Raw genomic sequence first — 21,491 nt, 5'->3', positions numbered from 1 at the left:
TAAAAATGTAACAGTGTCCCAGGTGGGGGCGGGGGAGCTGGCCGGGGTGCCCAACTCGCTGTGCCTCCTATGTTCACCTCTCCCTCTGCCCCCGCACACTGCTGGCCTTGAGGCTCGCTGATGCCCTAACCTCCCCGGGGTCCTGGCATCTCCATCACTCACAGTTGGGGTCTTTTGGGCTCCCTGCCTGTCACCAAACCCCTAAGTCTCTCTCCTCAGGCTGTGCCTGCCTTTATCCTGGTGTCTCTGCCCAGCTCCTTGCCCCCACCTTTCTCCGTCCCATCCCAGTGTCTTTCTGTCCCCTCCCTGGGGCTCTACTTCATTCCTCCCCAGCTCTCGGTTCATTCCCGTATGTGTCCCCAACCCCACCCCTAAATCTGTTTCCGACGTCCTCCCTCTGTCAGCGTCTGTCCCCATCCCTGTATCTCCTCCTCTCTGTCCATCTCTCTCCCCCTCTCCTCCCCCGAGTATGGGGACAGACTCACCCCGACTTCTCCTCTGCCCAGTTCCCCTTCCCTAACAAGAAGAGACAGCGGGCCTGCAGTCCTCTCTTCTCCCCTCCCCCTCCACGATGTGGGGCTGCCTGGCTGACATGGATGAGCAGTGAAAGCTGGGGAGGACTGAGGAGCCAAGCCGGCCCAGCGGGAGGCCCAGGTGGTGCACCCTCATTCCGTGGAGGCTGAGGAGGAGGAAGGCAGAGCAGCCAGAGAGGGTAAACAGAGACGGAGGGAAAGGAGAGAGGGAGACGGGGAGCAGGGAGGAGAGAAAGCTCAGAGAGAGATGGAGAGAGAGAGGAGGGAGCCAGAGGAGCAGAGAGAGCGAGAGCAAGTGAGAGCCTGAGAGAGAGAGAGATGAAGGGAGGGAAGGAGGGAGGGAGGGAGGGAGAGAGAGGGAGAGAGGAAGGGAGCAGCGAGGGCAAGATGGCAGAGAGCAAAGGCACAAGGATGGACCATCAGGAAGGGGAAGGCCCCTCCCCAGGCTAAGGGCCTTCACAGGGATCAGTGGGACCTCCGAACCCTCCCAGTGGCCCTGCAGGGACTGGACTGTTATCTCAGTTTTACACAGGAGGAAATGCGGGCTCAGAGGCGCTTTCTGGAGCCCACCCGGTGGAGCAGGGCCAAGAAAGGCTCCGAAGTCTGCAGTCTGGCTTCCAGGGACGGCTGTAAATCCTGGGAAAGTTGCTTGCCCTTTCGAACCCTCTGTTTCCTCATCTGCAAAATGGGAACAGGAACAGGACCTGTCACCCAGGGCAGCCTAGAGCTTCCCATGACATCACCAGCCAAGTCAAGGCCTGGCTCACTGTCAGGTGGATTCGGAGCATTCCCCCAGAGGTGGCAGCCTCTGACCTCACCTCCCTAATCTCTGACACAGAAGGGGGAGGCAGGGAATGCAAGAAGCAGCACCCAGCCCGGGTCAAGGCTGGGAGATAACTCAGAGACATACTAGGAAAAGTGAGGTCAGAAGGATGACCGGGTTTCCCCAAGATGCCCCTGTGCTTTCTGGGCAAACTCTTGGGAAACCCCAGTATCCTAAGTTTCCAGCTGGGAATAAACAGCCGGGTCATCTGCAAGGGGCGGAGCCAGAGCCTTCTCCACCTTGCTTCCTCCCAGCCCCTCCCTCCCCTGGGGGCTGCGCCCCACCTCCATGGGGGGTTGGGGGAAACAGGAGGGGGTATTAGGCAGGGCAAATGGAGGGGCGGAGGATTAGGGTGGCGTCCCCTCGCGGCCACCTTCCGAGGCGGATCCGAGGACAAAGACGCGACAACAGGAGAGATAAGGTCCCGAAACCTGGAGCCCGGAACCGGGAGCCAGGAGAGCGCGCCCGCCCCAGCTCGACGAAAGTGAAACCGGGAAAACTTCCCCAGGGACGTCCCCACCGACAGCTCACAGGGAAAGGGACCGGTCCCAGCCTTTGAGACTCGGCCTCCTGTTTCCCTGGGACACAGCTGATGGAGCCTTCCGCTTCCACACAGCGCCTCCAGCCCTAAGAATATATCTAGAAGCCAAGAGACGGGGTCCCTGCCCACCTTTATATCTGGATCTCAGGAGACATTCCAGTGCTCACAATCTGAAGCCCACGAGATAGGGCCTCTTGTCCCCCCCCACCCCAATTCTACCTGGGACCCAGGAGACAGAACCCCCCGCTCACAATTAAATCTGAAACCCACAAGCTTGAGCCCTTCCTGCCCCCAATGCTACCAGAACCCCAGTAGACATAGCCCCTAGCCTTCATTCTACCTGGTACCCAGGACACAGAGCCCCCAGCCCCTAATCTTTCTGGAGCCCAGGAGTCAGCCCCGAGCCCCTTGTTTCCTGGGGCCTAAGAGTCAGAGCCTGCAGCTCCCTGAGGCCCGGGGTTGGAGCCCTCAGGCCCTGTCCCAGGTCGCCGGAACTCTCCTCCCGGGCCCTCCAAGGGACCCAAAGTCTGAGCTCTCCGCCTCTTCTCTCGAGGACCTCGACCTCTGGCCCCCTGCCCTCGATCCTGCCCGGGCCTCAGACGCCCAACCTTGGGAGAAGGGAAAAGGGCGGGTGGGGTGGTCTCGCCTCCTCCTCCGACCCTCCTGCTGAGGGTGGGGAGACATTCCCCACATTCCTGAGGGGGTGAGCGCAGACGGAAACCCAGATCCGAGGGAACCGATCGGCGCGGGGTGGGGAGGGGGCGCGAGGCCTTGGATTTAACCCTTTCGGCGACAGAGTCTGAGTAAGGGGGAGGGGGTAACAGAAGTCCGGCGTAGGATGGGGAGTTCGGATGAGGAAGGGTGTCGGGGGTGAGAGGGATGCAGAGACCAAAGGTGGGAGTCTCAGAGAGAGGATGAGGTGTCGGGGGGTCGGAGTCGGTGGGGCGAGAGAGGGGGCCCGGGGATCCGGGGTGGAGGCGGGGAGGGTGCTCGGGCTCACCCCTCGGAGGCGGGGAAGGGGCCGGTCCGCGCGCGCGGGCGGGGGGGCTGCGGTCTCTCACCGGTTTCCCGGAGCAGCAGCAGCAGCAGCGGCAGCAGCGGCAGCGTCCGCAGCGATCTGGACGGCGGAAGGGCTGCGGCCCGGGCCATGGGGGGCCCGGGGAGGGGCTGGGCCCGGGCGGAGGCCCGTGGGCTACTCTGCGGACGCCGATCGGCGGGGCAGGCGAGCAGGTGCCTGAGCGGCTCGGCTCCGGGCCAGTTCCGCCGCGCTCCGCTCTCCCGGCTCGGCTCTCGGGCCGGTTCTCTCGGCTCCGCGCCCCCGGCCCCTAGCTTCTTTCTGGCCGTTCGGACTCGCTGACGTCACAGGACCCACCCCTTCCCTCCCCCCACCTGTCCAGCCGATCCCGGGCTCAGGCCCCGCCCCATGCTCTTCTGGCCCCGCCCCCTCTGAAATTCCACGCTGGTCCTGCCCCAGGATTCTACACCCGCCCCTCCCAGAATTCCACATTCCCACCCCCAGCATTCTGCACCCGCCCCCTCCCAGGATTCTACACCTGCCGTCCTCCAGGATTCCATGTTCGCCCCGCCCCTGGGATCCCGTCCCTGCCTTCTCCTGGGGTTCAAGCCCCGCCGCCTTAGGGCTTTTAACCACGCCCCCTGCCCTCGAGGAGGTCCCCCCCAGTCCCCCCCGCGTCCCTCCCCTTTCTCTGACGGCTCCTTTAAGGCGGAGCCTCACGCCAACTATGGAACTTCTTATCGACCCCGCCCCCGTGAGGCCACGCCCCCGCGACGGCCACGCCCCCCTGTAGTGTGTCCGGCTCCTTCCCCGGAGCCCCGACCGGCCAGCTCTGGCCCCGCCCCAAGCTCTGGCCCCGCCCCTCCAGCTTAGCCCTGGCCTCGTCACCCCTGCGGGGGGCACGTGGGTTCGCTGGGCCCCGCCCCTTCTGGAGCCCCGCCCCCAGCCGAGGCCCCGCCCCCAACCCCACCTCGCCAGTCCCCGAGTTCTTGCTCCTTGTCGGGTCGCGTCTGCGGGCATCTCGGCTTCTCCCCGTCTCTTTCCGATCTCTGCCGCGGATGCTGGGCGCCGCTGCGTGGTTTTTTCTAGATTTCTCTCTGCCTCTCTTAGTGTCTCTCGTCTCTCTATCTTGGGTTCTCCTTCTCCGTCCCTGTATTTCTCTATCTCTGGGTCTTTCGGTCCTCACGTCTCGGGGTCGCTTTGTGTTTCTGGCTCTCTTTGTCTTTCTGTCACTGTTTCTGTGTCACTTGGTCTCCGTATCTCTTTCCATCCCTTTGACTCTCTGTCTGTCTCTGTGTCTCTCCTCCTCCCTGCGTCTCTGTGTCTCTGTGTCTCTCCATCTCTGTGCCTACTGTCTCTGCCCTCCAGTCTCTGTGTGTCTCTGAGTCTCTCTTCCAGTGTCTCTTGCTTCTCCCTCGCTGTCTCTGTCCTCCGCGTCCCTCCCTCCCTGCATCCCCGTCCTCTCCTCCTCCATCTGGTCCGCACCGTCTCCTTACCGCGGCCGCCCGCCAGGGGGCAGCACAGACCGGCCCCCGCGCTCCGCGGGCTGTGCGGGGCTGGGCTGGGGTCGGGCCGCTGGCCTCCGCCGGTCCCTCCCCGTGTCCTTGTCCCACTTCTCCTATCTCCCCAGCCTCCTCGCGTCTTTGTGCCTCTCCCTCTGACTCGGCCCCTTTGTCTCTCCCTGGCGGCTCCCGCTCCTCCCCACCCCCACCTACCTCTTCGCATTCCTCGGGCGGCCTGCGCGGGGGAGCTGGGGAGGCCGCCCGCGTGGCGGGGTGAGGGCGGGACGCCGGGGGGTCGAGGCAGGGATGCCACCGAGCGCCTGGAGCCCCTCCGTTCCCGGTCCTCTGGGGCACGGAGGCGCCGGGCTGATCAGCTGGGGCAGACACTCTTGCCCTAGCCAGAGGACCCCCTAGACTTGCCCTCCCGCCCCACCTGCCGTACCCCTGAGCTTTCCTTTCCAGAAGGGCAAGGTCTGAAGGAGGGGAGACTCTTATTGACCCGCATGCACGTCTTGGTAACAACACTCTTAATAAATGTCTTACGAAATGGCAGATCCAGAACGGACTGACTTCTCTCAGTTAACTCATCACAAGAATCTCACGAAGGGGACGCTGTCATGATCTCATTTCGCTGCAGCCTACGCTGAGCCGGAAGTGGTTATTTGCCCGCAAGCTACCCAGCCAGAAGTCACAGGCTGGGACCTCCAGATAACCCATATCTCGGGCTTGGCACAGCTTGGGACGATGCGGGCTGGACAAACAGGTGCATAATGAATGCGCTCTAGATCTCTCTGTCCTTCTCTCCCCGGTCTAGGGCCAGGATCGCTGGGGTTTCATGCCAGCTTTGCTACTAACTTGCTTTGTAAAATTCTGGCCCCGCCCCCCATTTCTTCTTTGTGCAAAATAACCAGTCCCCAGGGAGCCTTCTTCCAGGAAGGCCCCCTGGCACCCATTCTTCTCCTGGCCTGTCAGTGAATGGGCTCAGCTCTCCTGGCTGTTCTCTGTGCGCACAGGCGAGCCCAGGAGAGAAGTCTCAGGAGGGTAGGCTGGAGTTTCACGCCCCCAGACACACTTAAGGCTGAGCGCTGCCGTGTTTTTTGACAAAGGACTGGGTGGGTCCCATGCCTGGACTTCCAGTGTCAAGGAGTGCCAGAGGTGGCACTTCACTGAAGAGCCATAGCCACCAGCAGGAAGGGGCACAGGGCCACAGGAGTTGATGCCGAGAATTTTACCTGTCCAGCAACCTATTTCCCTTCTTCCAGCAGCAAACCCTCAGATTTCCTCTGGGGAAACTTATTCTCAGTGCCTGTGGCTCACAGTGAACCTGACCCACTCCCGGCCAATCACAGCATTTGATCCCCTGGCCGCAGGGATTGTTTCAGGAATGGGGGTGGGAGAATTGGCCCTGAGACTTCTGCTTGAACTAACAGGAAAGGGACACCCTCTCTTGATGGGGGTTGCTAAGCTACAAGGGTAGAAATCTGGCACTATGGTGGCACGCGAGACAAAAGATCCTGCCTGTGCATGGAGGACAGCAGAGCTGAGAAAGAGGAGAGGACAGCTTTTCGATGAGACTCTTTGAGCTCCTAGATCCAGCTATGCCTGAAGGTAGTCAGCCCTTGAACTTCCAGGTTATACGAGTGAATAATTTTCCCTTTGCACTTACACAAATTTTGGACTTTGGGTTTTTTTGTCATTTGCAACCAAACACATCCTTGCTGATAAACTCTATGAGTTCAGAAGAGGCATGGATGCCTGTGAAGTTTCAAGAGCAGGCAAAAGGGTGTGAAAAATTTCAGAATCCTTCAAGATGCCCAGGCTTGGAAGGACAGGCAAGCTTTTTTACAGTGGGGGACATGGGGAAGGACATTCCAGGTGAGGGGAACAGTAAAGTCATCGCAGCACAAGGTGGGGGCCCGTGTGAGCGAGGGAGCAGTGGGGTCTGTGAAGGGTCATATCTCAGAAGGCCCCGGATGCCAGAAGAAGGGGGGCTCATGCTCCCGAGAGCAACAGGGAGCCACAGAAGGTTGATGAACAGGCTGAATCTACTCCAAACTTGCCTTTCCTTCCTGGAGGCCCAAATCCTGTGGTTCATCACCCCATCCCATTCCGCCTTCCCCAGACCCTTGGCCAAGGTGGAAGGAGGGGTCAGACTGAGGGCGCAGGCTGCCAGCTGTATGCAAATTGCCTGGGATGCCATGCAGATGAGGGACCTCATGCAAACGTATGCCCTCCTGGGAGGCGGGCCAGGACCCTCCCCTCATTAACTCGGGACGAGGTGCTGGGCAGTGTACCCCTCCTCTCTTACTCCCAGACATCTGTTTATTCCCCCTCAGGCTCCGCAGATGCCCTCTCACCAATGTCTGCCCTTTGAGTGGGCTCTCTCTCCACCTGGTCCCTTCCCTGGACCAAGGGGCCCTATTTTGCTTTTCTCTCTGTCCCTCCCCTTCCCTTGGAAAATAATAATAATCGTCAGCGTGAACCGAGCACATCCTCTGAGCCAGGCTTTGTCCTAAATGCTTTCCACGGTTATCTCATCACATACTCCCAACCCCCTATGATCCTCTGGGCGCCTCTGCTGTGTTTTCATAAAAGAATATTCAGTTCTGCCTTCTAGAAAACAAGAAAGCCCCACAGATATGGAGACAGGGAGATGAAACGAAGGATGGATATGAAGACGCAACGCATGAGGCCTGTTAGACCTGTTAAGAATGGGAGCTGAACACAGATGGGAGGGATGGAAAGATCGAGTAAGCTCCAAGTATCCACGTGTCCTTAAGATGCTTCCGTGGGGTGTGGGGGACTCCGCTCTGTTCCACGAGTCCTGTGCCCAAGTCACGTGATAAAAGCTGCAGCGGCCAAGCAGGTTATCAGCCAGCTATCGTCTCAGCTGGGCGTCTTTGGCCCCTAGTGGCCCTGGGCGCCTTCCGGCTGCAGAAGCCCCCAGCTTACATCCACTCTGGGCGTGGAAACCACGCCATGCTGAGCGATGGGACATGGGAGGCACGCGTACCCCAGAACTCAGGTGGCAGGGACCTTTGATCTCTTGTGCCCCGATCTGTGTTAACCTGCCCCATCTCTTTTGCGTCTCTCTTTTGTTTTAAGCTAATTCAATAACCCGGCCGGCGAGCTCTCCTGTTCCAGGGCCTCTGGGCCTGCTGCTCGGTCGCCTACAAGGATGCTCCCACAGCATCTCGCCAATTTCCCACGGCGACAGATCCCACTTTGTCCATCGTGTGGCTGAGCAAACTGAGGACGGAGAGGCAGAGTCATGTGCCTGAGATGAGGGATGTCCGAGTGCAGAGCCCTCTGCGTGCGTGCATTGCACGGGGACGGTGGCGCCCACGCCTCACGCCAGCCCTCCACGGGGCCAAGTGGGACTTATCTCCATCTGATGGGCTCAGGAAGGTGATGACACTTGGCCAAGGCCACTCGTGCCCGCCTCCCACCGCTCGTGAGCTGCTTTCAACAATTTTTCTCCCTTTCCGTCGTTCTCTCTCTGAATCTCAGCTCTTTCTGTGGGTTTGTCTCTGTCTGTCTGTCTCTGCCTTTCTCTCCCCAAATCTGTCTCTGCCTGTCTCTCTCTAGGGCTCTGGCTCCTCTCTGAGCTTCCTCCAGTCCATCCCTCGTTCCTCCTCCTACATCTTTCCATCCTTCTCCCCATCTCTCTTCCTCTGCCTCCGTAAGTCTCTCTAGCTGGCCTCGCTGTCTCTTCTCTGCCCCGGGCCCCTTCATCTGGGGTCCTCCAAGCCACCCCTCCTTCCCCAGGGAGTCCTCAGCTGCAGGAACCATGTCGTCCCCAGAGGGAGCGGCTCCATTCCTAATTCCAGCGACCCTACAGCTCAGAGAGAACTTTTCCTCTGGCAGCTTCAATTCCCTCTGGGGCTCTGGCAAGAGACTGGGAACTTTTATTTAAGGGGACAGCACCCCACCCCCCACTGAGCCAGCCATAGTCCTCAGGGGCCAGGCTCAGAGCACTCTGGACCCCTGGCATCTCTCTCCTCTACCCTTGGCCAGCTGAATTACCCTCTGCTCTCTCTTATTTCTTTCTCCATGACATCAGAGTCTCCCGGGTCTTGCAAGGGAGTGGGAGGAGGACAGTTGGGGGGGGCGAGCATCACCTGTGCCCCCGCCCCCTTTCATCCCCCAGAGGCGGCTCTGGCCACAGGATGGTGTCCACGTGACAGACGGCATTTATTCCAGACTCCAGTGTCCACAGATGATGGCGCGGGGGTGGGGGTGGGGATCCAGTGTCAGACTATGCAGCAGGACGTCAGGTGGGGGGACCAGCAATGGAGGCAGGAGGTAAAAATAGCCCTGGCCAGCCGACCCTCGGAGCCTCGTCCCAGGCTGGGCCCTGGGCTTCAGTCCAGGAGCTATTCTGGGGCCTGGGAGAGTCACCCTCTCTGAAGGAAGGTCCCCTCCCACCCAGCTGCCCTCCCTCCCTCTCAGCAGCCTCGGAGCTGGCCGCTGTCGGTCCCTGCCCAGCCTGCAGAGGAAGGAAGGGAGGGCCCAAGAAGGAAGGCCGGGAAGGCGGGGGCAGGCGTGAGCAGGGCTGGTTCTCTGATGCCCGTGAGCAACTCCAGGTTAGGTCCAGGGACTGCCTCTTGGAGGGCCTCGGGCTCAGCACTGCGGAGAAGATGAGGTGCTCAGCCCATGCCCACGGAGGCTGTTCCACCCCCAGCAGGCCCCCTCTCCCCAGGTGCCCAGGCCCTCACCCACCTCATCTCTAAAGCCGCCACTGCCACGCCTGGCCCCTCCAGAGGCACTTCCCAGGAGAAGGCCCGTCTGCTCCGGCCGCTCGGACCCCGAGTGGCTCAGCTCTGGCTCCCCAGGTGGCCTGGCGAGAGGAAGCAGCCTGTCAGAGGGAGTCACGGCTGACCGGGGAAGGACCTGGGAATGGCGTCGTGCTAGAGGGGATGGGCTTGGAGCACGGGTGGGAATGGGTTGGGAGTGGATTGGGGCTGGGGGCGTGGTGACGGCATTGAGGTTAGGGGTGGGGTGGGGCTAGGGTTGAAGATGCTGTTGGAGTCGGGGTGGTACCCCAGCTGGGGTCGGTTTTGAGGATGGGTTTGGGGGTGGCTATGGATTGGAGCTGAGGGTGGCCACGTGGCTGGGTTGGAGACAAGGTGAGAGGGGGCTGGGTTCGGAGTTAGGAACCGGGGTCGGAGGGGCCTTGGGGCTGGGGCTGTGTTGAAGCTGGGTTGGTGCTGGTTCCGGGTTGGAGTTGGGGATGGGGTTGGGGGAGAGGCTGGAGTTTGGGGTGAGGTTAGGGTTGGAGAGGGGCCGGTTACGTTGGCGTCGAGGATGGGGATACAGTAGCATTGTAGAGGTTCGATGGGGACAGGTGTGAGGTGGTTACGGACTGGGTTTGGGGTTGGGGATGGGAGTAGTGTTGGAACTGGAGATGGAGTTGGGGATGAGGGTGAGATTGGGGTTGGAGGGGAGATTGGGGGTACAAATGGGGTTAAGTTGGACTTGCGGGTGGGTCTGGGGATGTTCAAGGATCGGGTGGGGATCAAGTGAGGATGAGGATGGCAGAGGGGACGGTTATGCATCAGGGCTGAGGTGGAAGATGGAACTGCATTTCCCTTGGTGATGGGGTTGGGTTGGGGAAGTGGTTGGGTTTGGGGTCAGTGCCAGGATGCCACTGAGGTTGGTCACGGGCTGGGTTTGGGGTTGAGGTTGGTCAGCATCAGACACAGGGATGGTTACAGAGGTCAGTTCCAAGGTGGCAGGCCACTCACGGAGCCCCCTTCTCCCCGCGCCGGCAGCAGCCAGGGCGGCCCTTGCGTCTCATGCAGTAGAAGGCAGCGACAACGAGGAGCAGGAGGCCCACGCTGATGGCCACGGCCATGACAGCCACTCCAGCCTGGGCGGTCTGGGGGGCCACTGCAGGGGCAGGACGGAGGGGGAGGGGGTGGTCAGCCAGCGGCGCTGTCTGCCCCACGCCCGGCTCCCAACCCTCCGCAGCGGTTACTCACCAGCGCCAAAGTGGAAGACGTGGCGCGCGTTCCCGTGGGGGTTGGAGGCCTCACAGGAGACGCCGTCTCGGCTCAGGGCACTGGTCACCTTCAGTGTCAGAGAGCTGCTCACCCAGCCTTGCCCTCCAGGGGCCGGCTCTGCTGGCTGTGGAGGTTCGGGTCAGGCCAGGCCCATGGGACCAAGGGCTGGGGGTGAGGGCAGAGGTGAAAATGTCCAGTGCCCCGGGAAGTGGAGGGGACACAGTACTTGGATGGGTGAGGGAACAGGTTTGGGGAGGGTGCCTGGGTTGCTCCCAGAGGGTTCGGGGTGGAGGGGGAGGGGTCCCTTACACTGCCACCCAACTGGCTCCAGCTGAGCTTGGGCTCTGGGAAGCCGCGGGCAAAGCAGACCAGCCTGACTTCATCTCCTTCCCTCCAGCTGCCCTTTGCCTGGGGCTGCGTCTCCTCCGGCTTTACCTCTGGTGGCCCTGCGGGTGGCGGGGCGGGAAGAGAGGGAGACAGAGAATGGAGAGGAACAGAGTGGAAGACAGAGGGACCAGCCATGGACCGTCCCTGTGTCCTGGCCGCCTGCCCCCACTGTCCCCTTCCACCCCCGCCCCGCCCTCGAACCTTCAACCAGCAGCTTGAAGCTCCGGGTGCGACTGAGGAGGGGAACCCTGGGCATGGAGGCCTCACAGAAGTAGGTGCCAGCCGAATCGAAGGTGATTTTGCTGAGCGAGAGCGTAGGGCCGTTCCCCAGGGGTATGGAGTCCTGGAGGTGAGGCGGGCTGTGAGAGAAGGGTAGGGGGTGACAGAAGGGAGGGGGGCCCAGGGCTGGGGCTCCCTTCATCTCACCTTGGTCCAGCGGAGGGCTGGGGCGGGCAGGCCTTGCACGGAGCAGTTGACAGCCGTGCTGCTGTTCAGGTGTACGGAGAGCTCCTCCCCGGTGCTGAGCTCGAGGGGGTCCAGGTCTGTGGGGTGGGGGGAGAGGCCGTCACCTTCCCCGGACCCTCACCCACTTGGTTAGGAGCTCTCCCGGGCTGCAGACATGAATGGATGATCATAAGCAGAGAACGCCAAGGGTTCCTCCTCGCTCTCCATCTCCGCCACACGCCACTCTCGCATCCAGGCCAAATCCTGACCGCGAATCTAGGAGTCGAACTCCAAAACGCACGGCCACCTCGACCACCTTACGCCAGGGCTGGCATCGGGGCCTAAGGTTCATGCAGGACCCTGGAGGTACGAGGTGTTCCTTCTCCGACTTAACCACCCAAACCCTTGCCCCCTCCTCCTCCCGCTCTCCATCCTTCCATCAAGTCTTTATCTGCTCTGCCCCCCAAATGGATCTTCCCACTGCTCTCCATCTCTGAACCCCGGGTAGGACCGCCCGGACCACTGCAGTTGCCTCACCGGTCTCCCTGCGGGGCAGGACTCTTGTCCTCTCCAGTCCATCCTCCGCTGAGCAGCCAGAGGGATGCTTTTAAAGCACACACTGATCAACCCTTACCTCTGCATAAAATCGGGCAGTGGTTCCCAGGACCCTTGGCATAAAGCCAAACTCCTCGACAAAGCCAAAAATCCTGCCTGGTCTGACCCCTGTCTACCTCTTCAACCTCATCTCCCATCCTCCTCGCTTGTCCCCTAAGCTCCAGCCACCCCATCCTCTTGCTGTTTTTCTCTAGTGTGCCACATTGGGCCCTGCCTCAGGGCCTTTGCACGTGCTGTTCCCCCTGCCCAAAATGCTCTTCATCCCGCTCTTCGAATCCAGATTCCACTCTGTGGTTTGCCACTCAAATCTCCCCTTCTCCGAGCGGCCTCTCTGATGCCCTAGTGTGGACACTCGGATTTCCCCTTCAGCACCAGAGGATTTATTTCCCCAGCTGTTGAGAAGGATGGCAGCTGTCGGCCCTCAGCTGTCGGTCCTCTCCGGAACGGCCTCAGCTGCAGAGAGTCCCTCGCTCAAGGTCACACCCCCTTCCTCAGGCAGCCCAACCTCCAGTGACTGGTTGAGCTGGAGGCACCCCGGCTTCTGAGTGCCCCGTGGGGCCAACTGAGGCCTTCTTTAGATGGCAGCCCAGCTTCTCTCCACCCAATCCTGCTTCCTCCACCTCCCCGCCCCCCAAAGCTGAGGATCCAAGGCCATCCCCATAAACATCCTGCCTGCAGATCAAAGACTCAGAATCTGCCTCCCGGGGATGCAGCCTGCAACGTCCCCATCTCGAATAATCCCCACTCCTGGCCCCCTCCTTATCCTCTGCCTTAGTCCCTGTGGACGCGGGCTTGCTCCTGAGTCTTCCTTAGCATCCTCCTCGCCTACTGGACAGGGAGCTCTCTGAAGGCGGGGACTGTGCTGTCTTGTTCACAGACGTGTCCCCCACGTCTGGCACAGGGTCAAGCCCCAGGAAGGGAGGCGTAAGCAGTGCTGAGGAGGACCAGAGCCTTGGCACAGGGTTCAGGTGCCAGCAAACTGAGGCGGCTTCTTGGCAAACAGGCCCCCAAGAGATTAGTTAGAAACGGATGGGAGAGAGGTTGGGGTGTTATCATAGGAATGAGGAGAGTGCCTTGGCGGGGAGAAAGGTCAGTCAGAGGTGAAGCAGGCCAGGTGGGCCTTGAAGGCTGTGGTTAGGCTTTCTCCCGAGGGCACTGGGGAGCCATGGCAGGTTCTGAGCAGGGGGAGGTCAGGTTTTTGCACTGGAAAGAGCTCTCAGGCTGCCTGGTGTGGCAGATTGGAGGGGGCTGGGGCAGGGGCCCGGAGGGAAGGCAGAGAGCATAGAGCTGGTCATGGGGGGGCCCCTCCCGTTCTCCCGGGGCGCTCACAGGCCACGCGCAGCTCCAGGGTCTGGGAGAGCTCCGCGTCCTCGGCTGCATCGTAGTCCTCCACCCTGCAGCCGTAGGTCCCGCTGTGGGCCCGCTGCACCCCGTCCAGGGTCAAGTTCCCCTCCAGATCTGTTTTCAGCACATCCTCCTGCTTGTCCTGTGTGACCAGGGATGAGGAACCCAGTTCAGGAGCCGCCCTGGGCCCGTGGGGTCATGCTAGGTCAGGGGCCCCCTGGGGCAGAGTCAGGCGTCTTGGGAGGTTAGGGGTCACCAGGCTAGTGTCATGCGAGGTCAGAGCCCACTCCAGTAAGGGGCAGAGGGTCACCTATGTCAGGTGCCAAGTCAGGACCCCCTCAAGTCAGGGGTCAGAGGCCCCATTAGCTCCTGAGTCACCAGTCAGCTAAGCCAGCCACCACCCAAATGAAAGGTCAGAAGCTGGTGCAGGTCACTATGGCACAGGGGTCAGGGGTGAGTCACCTGCAGGCGGAAGAACGTGTACTCCGGGCTGGGGCTGCCGTCCCCCCGGCAGAACAGCTGGACAGACTCCCCCTCGCGGACCCAGCCCTCCGCGGTGGACGGGCTGCCCACCCAGAAGTGCACGTGCTCCGTGGGATCTAAGAACAAGGGGGGCCAGGTCAGGGCAGACGCTCGATCAGGGTCAAGGGCAGGTCAGGTCAAAGGTGAAGGCAGGGCTGGATGAAGCGAGAGAGGCCAGCACCGCAGCAGAGGGCAGGGCTGTGGCTGCTCAAGGGGACAGGTCCTATCTTTCAAGGTTCAGGTTCACACTTATTCTGAGGTCAGGGGCCAGAGGTCAGAGGTTGAGATAAGCTGAGATGACAGGTCAAGGGTCAGAGGTCAGTGTGGGGGACAGGTCAGTGAATTGGGGACCCAATTCAGTGTGAGAGGGTGGAGCACACAATCCTGAAACTCCATGCGGTTGAGGGTGCCAAGGGGGGTCAGAGAGCAGGATGGGGCTTGGGTTACTATTTGAGGTCAGAGGTCAGAGGTGAGTGGCCAGCACACCTTTCAGTGCGAGGTAAAGGAGCGGAGGGCCAGGGGGAGGGGGAGGCCACAGGCTGGCTCGGAGTCCGGGGTGGGGTCCCCAGGCCAGCGTGGACTCACAGTGCAGGCTGAGGTGGAAGCTGGGGCTGTCCAGGTGGCCCTCCTGGCCGGCGGGCAGGCGGTAGCGCACGGAGCAGTGGAAGCTGGCGTCGCGGTCAGCCTTGCCAGGCCGCAGGTAGAGGGTGCTGGTGAGGGACAGCAGGCCCGAGGCCTCCCGGACCGTGCGGGTGGCCGTGTAGCCCTCTGGGAGAGGGACGAGGCGGTCAGTCAGCCGCCACCACCCCACCCCACCCCACATCGTGCTGGGCTCTTGTGCCACTCACCTGGGTTCACCTCCATGGGCACCTCCAGGCGCTGCCCGTCCCGATACCACGTGATCTGGGGGGCCGGGTTCCCGTTGGGGCTGTTGCAGACGGCGATCTGAGGCGGACATGGGCGTGGCCCTGGGCTCTGAGCCAGGACTCTGAAATCTGGGGCCCTGCCTCCCTCAGCCGCTCTCCCCACTCAGATCCAGGGGTCTGGGCTCCCAGCCCTCCACTCCCCAAGGACCCAGAAATCCACACCCCAGGCCCTGCTCAGACTGAGAACCCAGGACCCCAGTCGCTCCTCCTCCAGGATGCAGGAGTCTGGCCCCCAGCCCCCTCCCTCCTTAGGTCCAGGATTCTGGGTCCCCCAGCCCCCTCCTCCCCCAGGACCCTGGAATCAAGGTCTGTCCCGAGGTACCTCCTGGGCAAAGTTATCCGTCACAGACAGTATCCCTTTGTTGGGGATGACCTCGGTGGCCTCTGGTTTTGCTAGGGGGGAGATGTTACTGTCAGGAGCCCCTTCCCTGGGCTCTCACCTGCCCGCCCCTTCCGGGGGTGCCCTCGGATGCTCACCAAACACTCGGAGCTGCGTGGTGGCCTCGGTGGTGCCCGCTGCCCCTGCCCGCACCACGCACACATAGTCCCGCTCGTCGCCCACCTGGGCGTTGGTCAGCACCAGGCGTCCCCGGGAGTCCAGCTGGTAGGGGGGGCTGCGGCCCCGGGAGTCATGCACCCTGGCCTGGAGCTCAGAGCCCTGTACCTCGGCCGAGGCCAGGCGGTGGCGGACCCCAGAGCGGTCGGCCTGCGGGGCGGGGAGGGCCTCAGTTCGTGGCTGCCCGGCCCACCCTCCTCAGTGTCTCTGTCTCTCTCCATGTCCCTTTCTTTCTGCTGCTCTGTGAGTCTGTCTCTTTTCCTCTTGTCACCTCTCTCTGCTCCCTCTGTCCCTCTCTCCACCCTCTCCTGCCCCTGTGCCCTACCTGTTGTCATTTCCCTTTCTCCCTCTCACTCTGTCCCCGTCTCTCTTCCTCTCTCTCTGTCTCCCTCTCCCGCCCTGTCTCTCTCTGCTTATTTTCTCTTCTTCTCTGTCTCTCTTTAGATCCCCGATCTCTTGCTTTCTTCGTGTCCTTCTCTGGATGTTCTCTCTTAAAAGCCAGTGCTCTGAAGAGAGATTTCTTCATTCTAGTCTCAGCTGTGCCCGGACACCAAGGGACCCTGGAGAGTCAGCCTGGGAGAACTCTCAGGGTCTTTCAGCTCTGATGAGGGAAGAAGTGTTTGCATCCTGACTCCCAGGCCCCCCTCCACCCGCCCAGCCCACAGCACTCACCAGGAACCATTCCAGCACGAAATGGCCTTGGGTCCCCAAGGGGGTGCAGTCCAGAGTGGCAGACTCCCCTCGCATCACCTCCACCAGGGAGGGCACAGACCCCTGCACCTCAGCCTGGGCACCTGCGGAAGAGCAAGTGAGCTCTCTCTCCCTGCCACCCATAGGGAGAGCCCCCAGATGGAGCCTTGCCTCCCCCAGGACCCAGGAGTCCTGGCTCCAGGCCCCCTCCTTCCCCAGGACACAGGAGTCCAGGCTCCAGCCCCTCCTCCCTCAGACCCAGGGATCCATCCCCCAGCCCCTCCTCCCTCAGACCCAGGGGTCCAGGCTCCAGCCCCTCCTCCCTCAGACCCAGTGGTCTATCCCCCAGCCCCTCCTCCCTCAGACCCAGGAGTCCAGGTCCCAGCCCCTCCTCCCTCAGACCCAGGGGTCCAGGCCCCAGCCCCTCCTCCCTCAGACCCTGCTCCTGTCTCCCTCCATCTCTCATCTCTGCATCTCGTCTGGGAGCTTCAGATCCTGTGAGCACTTCTCTCCATCTCTCCCTCCACTTGCAGATCTAAGGGATCCTCCCTTGGGCCACACAGGGTCCGTGGCCTCCATTCAATCCTCCTGGCGTAAAGTTGCACCTGTCCTTGCTTTCCACACCAGACCAACCCCCCCTCTCAAGGGCAGGGCCAGGGCTGCCTCATTCCGTCGCCTCCAGCACCCTGCACAGGGCCTGGCAGGGTGACGTAGGATGAAAGTCTCTCTCGTCGTGGCACCGTCTTTGCCCACATCTCTCACCCTGGGTCTCCATCTCTCAGTCCCACACCCTCTGCCTCTCTCCGTGTCTCTCGCAGCCTGTCTCTCTCAGTCTCCATCTCTCTCGGCCCCTGGGTCTCTCTCCCATGAGTCGGGGGCTGGGCTGGGGTGTGGGCTGCGGCTGGGCCTGCAGCTGAGGCAGGATGGGTGTGCGGGGGCGGTGAGGGGGGACAGGGCTGGGCAGGTTGTAGGAATGTGGGAGGGACAGGCTGGCTCAGACCTGCCCGGCCTGGCGCCAGAGCCCCCTACCCGCCCCTTGGCCCCTCTGCTTCTTTGATAGAGAGGGAAGTGGGTGAGGTGTGTCACCTTAGAACGGGATGGGGTCGAGGCCCTGGATCCTGGGTCCTGAGGGAGAAGGGAGCTGGGGGCCTAGGCTCCCGGGTCCTGGGGGAATTGGCGGCTGGAGCCTGGACTCCTGTCCCAGGATCCTGGCAGATAGATCCGTTCTCATGGAGAAACCGTGCTCGCTTACCCTCTGGGCATCAGCTCTCAAGTCTTAGAACCTCCCTTCTCTTCCCCGCCCAGCCTGGCCCAGCCCTGCCCCTGGGGACCCACTATTTGCCATGCTTACACCAGGGGCCTGGATTCCCAGGCACCCATCTCTGGCCCAGGCTTGTCCCAGGGGAGGGGGCGTGGGGCCGCGCTGGTGCCTGGGGCTGGCTCTGAGGAGCAGCCGGCAAAGTCAGCAGACAGATCTTTCCTCTCCTCTTCAGCCTTCCTCATCTCTGTTCCCCCTGCTGCCGGCCCCTCCCCTCCCACCACCTCGCAGGTGTGTGGATTTATCTGGGGCCCCGGGAAGGGGGCACTGTCACTCGGAAACACTTTGTTCCCCTGTCACTGCCCAGGGCCAGTGCCCCAGCCCTTTCCTGAGGGAGGCGGGCTCTTCAGAGTCTGGGCTCTGAATCTAGATGGAGAACCCTTGAACGCAGGGGAGTCTCGTTCTGGGCAGAGGGTCCCTGACCCTCTCAAATCTTGAGAACCTTCCAGGGGGAGTCCTGGGGTTTTGGTTTCCTGTGTCCTGGGGGAAGCCACTCCGGTCCCTGGAGGCCTGGACCCCTGGGTCCCAGGGGGCAGGGGAGGGGGCCCAGGTTCCAGGGGCTGGGGGAGGAGGAGGCTGGGGCCCCCACTCCAGGATTCCGAGCCGGGAGGAGGCTGGGACTCCTCAGGTGGTCTCTGATCCACTGCTGTGGCATCCCCAGCAACTCTGCCTGGCTGTCCGCAGGTTTCTCACGGGGAGGGGGGTCTCCATGCTCCCTAGCCCTCCTCCCTGGGCTCCCCAGGACTGGCTCCCTGGGGTCGGTGAGAGCCCCTTCCCCATCCATCCCCGGGGGCCCCGGGGCCGCCCCCAGGCGCGCCCTGCTCTCCGCCAGCCGTACCTGAGGGCGCCCCCAGCAGGAGCGCGAGCGCCAGCAGCCGCGAGGCCCCGCGCGCCCCGGCCCGGGCGGCCGGGGGCTCCATGTTCGCGGCGGCGGTGGCGGCGGTGACTGAGCCCGGGCTGCCGCTCGGCGGCCCCGGGGCGGGGAGCGAGCAGGCCCCGCCCCCGGCAGCCCCGCCCCGCCCCGCCCGCGGGCCCCCCTCCCCGGTCCGCCCCCCGAAACCCGGGCGCGAGGCCAGGACCTCCCAGCGCTCGGCCTGGAGCCGCTGCCCCCGAGCCCTGGACTCTCAGGCTCAGGCTGACCAGTGCCCGCGGCGGGTGGCCTGACCGACCAGTCCAGCCAGTGTCCTGAGCGGGGACGTCCCTGGGACACCTTCTCCCTCGCATTCTGACCAAGGACCTTGGAGACTCCTTCCCATTATGGCCAGTGGCTTGGCCTTGCCTCGTCGATTTCCCCCAGCTGATGCCGGTCTAACCAGCAACCTGCACTGGCCTCTCCCAGTCCAACTAGTGGCCCCCTAGGCTGATCCGCGGCGCGAGTGAGCCTCCCCCAGAATAACCAGGGAGCCCCAGTCTAACCAGTGGCCTGGGTTGGACTTCCCCAGGCCACCCAGGATCTGCCAGCCTGACCGGTGGCTTAGAACGGCTTCTCCCACTTTGTCCTGTGAGGCCCCTCCCTGTGCCTTCCTGTCTGACCAGTGGCCTGGAACCCATCAGTTCAGTCTCTGCTATCTAATAGTCTTCAAACCCCGTTCTGCCGAGGCCTTTGTGACCACGGCGGGGGCTGCGGGGTGCTCTCTCCTTGGTTCTCCTCTATAGCGCCCTCCCTCTCTTCCCCCCCCCATCCAGGGAATCCCAGGAATGCCGCCCCCCTTCTTCCCTCCCTCCCCCCTTCACTCCTTCCCAACTTTGGGGGGAGGGGAGGAGAACCAGGCTGGCAGAAGCAGGTGAGTGGGGGAGGGGAGAAGGCCAGGGTACCTGAGAGGAAGGGGAGGAGCTTGGCCATGGGTCAGAAGGGAAGGTCACAGGTCAGACGAGGAGTCACAGAACAGACTGCCCCCAGGCTCCTCACTAGCCAGGTCTGACTGGGAGAAAATCTCCAGACTGCTGGCTGGGGGGCTGGCTGGGGGCGGGAGAGGCCACCGGTTACTGCAGAGAAGCAAGCCTTGGACACTGGTCAGGATGGGGGGGTGGCTGATCCTACTGGGAGAGGTTCCTCAGGCCTCTGGTCAGACTGGGGGTCACTGGTAAGACGGGGCTTTACCCAGGAGACACAGAGGGAAGACTTAGATTACAGGTCAGCCTGGGAGTTATTGGTCAGACTGGCCCAGTCTACTTCCTCCATCAGCGATACAGGAAAGCAACTATTATCCTGGGAGAGGTGGTCTTTGAGTATTAACCCACCATCCCCTCTTCCAGGAAGCCCTCCTTGTTCCCCTAAGCTGAGTCAGCTACCCTCTCTGGGCTCCCCTACCCAAGCCCTGCTCACTCTGGGTCATCTCTACCTGGGGACAGGCCTCCCTCCCCCGGTCACAGGACACACGGTCCAAACTCTGGGACAAAGACAGTCGCTTTCCCAGACAGCCCCACACGCTCCTTGGGACAAGTTCCCACCCTGCGACCCCACACACCCACCCCCAGCTTTTCCGGCCCTGGCTGTGTGTCTACTGCTTGGGCTGGACCCTGGTCGGCACACTCTCCTGAGCCACCCTCTTCCACCTTCCTCAAGAACCCAACCAGCCGAGGTTCTAGTTGGGAGAGGACCATGTGGAGTGTGCGCTTGAAGGAGGGAAGTCATAAACACCAGCCACAGTCCATCGCAGACCTGCAGAAGCTCGTCCCGTAACATCCTCAGCCCTTGTCCCCTGTAATTTATTCCTACGAAACAGGCAGAGGGATGCTGTTCAAATGCGAGTCAGCTCACATCCCTGCTCAGAATCCTACCCTGGCTCTTCTCACTCTGCGTGGAAGCCAAGACCTCTCCACGGCTCGCAAGGGCCTCGATCTGGTCCTCATCACCTCCCTGACCCCATCTTCCTCTCTCTTCCCCCCCCATCTAGCTCTGTTCTTGCCACACTGGTCTCTTTGCTTTCATGCTGTTCCTCCACCGCCAGGCCTGTTCCAGCCTCAGGGCCTTTGCACTTCCTCTCCCCTCTGCTGGGAAGCTCCCTCCTGCCCTTGCTTTATATCTCTGCTCCAACATCACGCCATCAGAGCTTTTCTTGACGATCTCATCTAAAACAGCCACTCCTGCCATCCCAGCTGCTCCTCATTTCCCTGATCTGACTATGGTTTTCCTCTATAGCACTTACCACTGCCACGTATTTATTTTTTATTGTTTGTCTGGCACAGAAGCTAAGTTCTAAGTGGTTTTATTCCCTGTATCTCCACTGCCTAGAACCGTGCTTGGCCTGAGGAGGAGCTGAGTAAGAATGAAATGAATTAACTTTCCATTTCCAGCCTTGCTGTCTCATGTGCACCGACGTGTACATTTCTGAGCAAGCCTCATCTTTCCTCTACCTTTATCCCATTGTTTGACCTACAGCGGGTAACTTTAAAACTAGTTCATGGCATGCGGGATAGGGGGTTCACGACCCGTTTGGGGGGAAATGGCTATTTCCCAGTGTTTCCAGAGATGCCTCTGGACAATGGAACTGTGGGAGGTTCGTGTCATCCGAGGCGGGGGGGGCAGTGTGAACACATTTTTGGTCGTACCGGATGGTTGTGCAGGGTGATTTTAGATAAGAACTTCTGGGGTAAGAGAATGTAGCAGAGAAAGAGACATACTGATGTGGAGGGTTCAAAGGGGAAGACCGTAGTGGCCTTTTGTTAGGGAGGGTCGGCTAGCATCCACGCCCCTTTCCCACACGTAGAAAAACCCCTACTGTCTGAAGCCATATGCCCTCAGTTGGAGCTGAGGTGGCCTAAGCTTGGCAAATTCCATTACCCTTTGGAATCGGGAGCTGATAATGTCAGAAAAGCAAGAACGGGCTAATCCATTCCCAGTATGGTGGCAGGGATGGATTCTATTTTCCCAAGATGGCTGCAGCAAGGTCTCCCATCCCACGTGCTCTTCCACAATCTGATCTGGACACTCTTTCCCCGGAGAGGTGGGGTCTATGTCCCCCGCTCTTAAATCTGTGGTTTGGTGACTCGTATGTCACCGATGTGGCAGAAGGGGCACTGCAAGACTCCCAAAATTAGGTAGAGAAAGCCCTGTAGCTTCTGCCTGGGTCGCAGGAATAGTCTCCAGGAAGACTTCAGCCACCATATACGCAGTCTGACTACCCTGAGGCAGCCATGCTATGGGGAAGCCCAAAACAGTAAGCGTGGAGAGGTCAGAGACTGCAGAGGGGCACCTGTCCAGCTGCCAGCTACTCTGCTCCAAGCACCACTCGATGGCACCATTCGATGGCACCCTGAGCCAGAACCA

At 61.5% G+C, this 21,491-nt stretch overlaps 2 protein-coding genes across 7 annotated transcripts in view; both read right to left on the bottom strand.

Annotated features, from left to right (window-relative positions):
* Positions 1 to 4,557, bottom strand: part of NECTIN2 (nectin cell adhesion molecule 2) — a 28,589-nt gene extending 24,032 nt beyond the window's left edge. Inside the window, exon 1 of one of the 4 annotated variants that reach the window (XR_011543796.1) lies at positions 2,959 to 3,377. Coding sequence is in view for 1 of the 4 variants with exons in the window: in XM_070632910.1 (XP_070489011.1) it covers positions 2,959 to 3,046 (88 nt within the window). In the remaining 3 variants the exon portion in view is untranslated. Of the gene's footprint in view, positions 1 to 2,958; positions 3,378 to 3,882 lie in introns of those variants that run through there. The other 3 variants (XR_011543795.1, XM_070632912.1, XM_070632910.1) reach the window with 3 other exon arrangements.
* A 4,027-nt stretch (positions 4,558 to 8,584) lies between these two features.
* On the bottom strand, positions 8,585 to 18,219 carry BCAM (basal cell adhesion molecule (Lutheran blood group)). Of its 3 annotated transcripts, XM_070632908.1 has the most exons (16): positions 18,060 to 18,205; positions 16,990 to 17,111; positions 15,886 to 16,007; positions 15,135 to 15,363; positions 14,980 to 15,050; positions 14,580 to 14,676; positions 14,317 to 14,499; positions 13,672 to 13,808; positions 13,195 to 13,351; positions 11,233 to 11,348; positions 11,008 to 11,149; positions 10,729 to 10,865; positions 10,399 to 10,543; positions 10,162 to 10,306; positions 9,137 to 9,254; positions 8,585 to 9,043 (listed from the first exon to the last, which is right to left on the bottom strand). In XM_070632908.1, the coding sequence occupies exons 3-16, from the start codon at positions 15,958 to 15,960 to the stop codon at positions 9,038 to 9,040; spliced, it is 1,758 nt and encodes a 585-aa protein (XP_070489009.1). In that variant the 5' UTR covers positions 15,961 to 16,007; positions 16,990 to 17,111; positions 18,060 to 18,205; the 3' UTR covers positions 8,585 to 9,037. The 3 variants fall into 3 exon arrangements, with proteins under 3 accessions (XP_070489009.1, XP_070489008.1, XP_070489010.1); XM_070632907.1 differs by lacking the exon at positions 16,990 to 17,111 and having other exon boundaries at positions 18,060 to 18,219; XM_070632909.1 differs by lacking the exons at positions 14,317 to 14,499; positions 16,990 to 17,111 and having other exon boundaries at positions 18,060 to 18,215.
* Positions 18,220 to 21,491: the final 3,272 nt, after the last annotated feature.

The sequence above is a fragment of the Equus przewalskii genome, chromosome 9 (assembly GCF_037783145.1).
Source record: "Equus przewalskii isolate Varuska chromosome 9, EquPr2, whole genome shotgun sequence".
Classification (NCBI taxonomy): Eukaryota; Metazoa; Chordata; class Mammalia; order Perissodactyla; family Equidae; genus Equus; species Equus przewalskii.
Note: the sequence above shows the minus strand (reverse complement) of the source record. Positions and strands in the feature narration are given on the sequence as shown.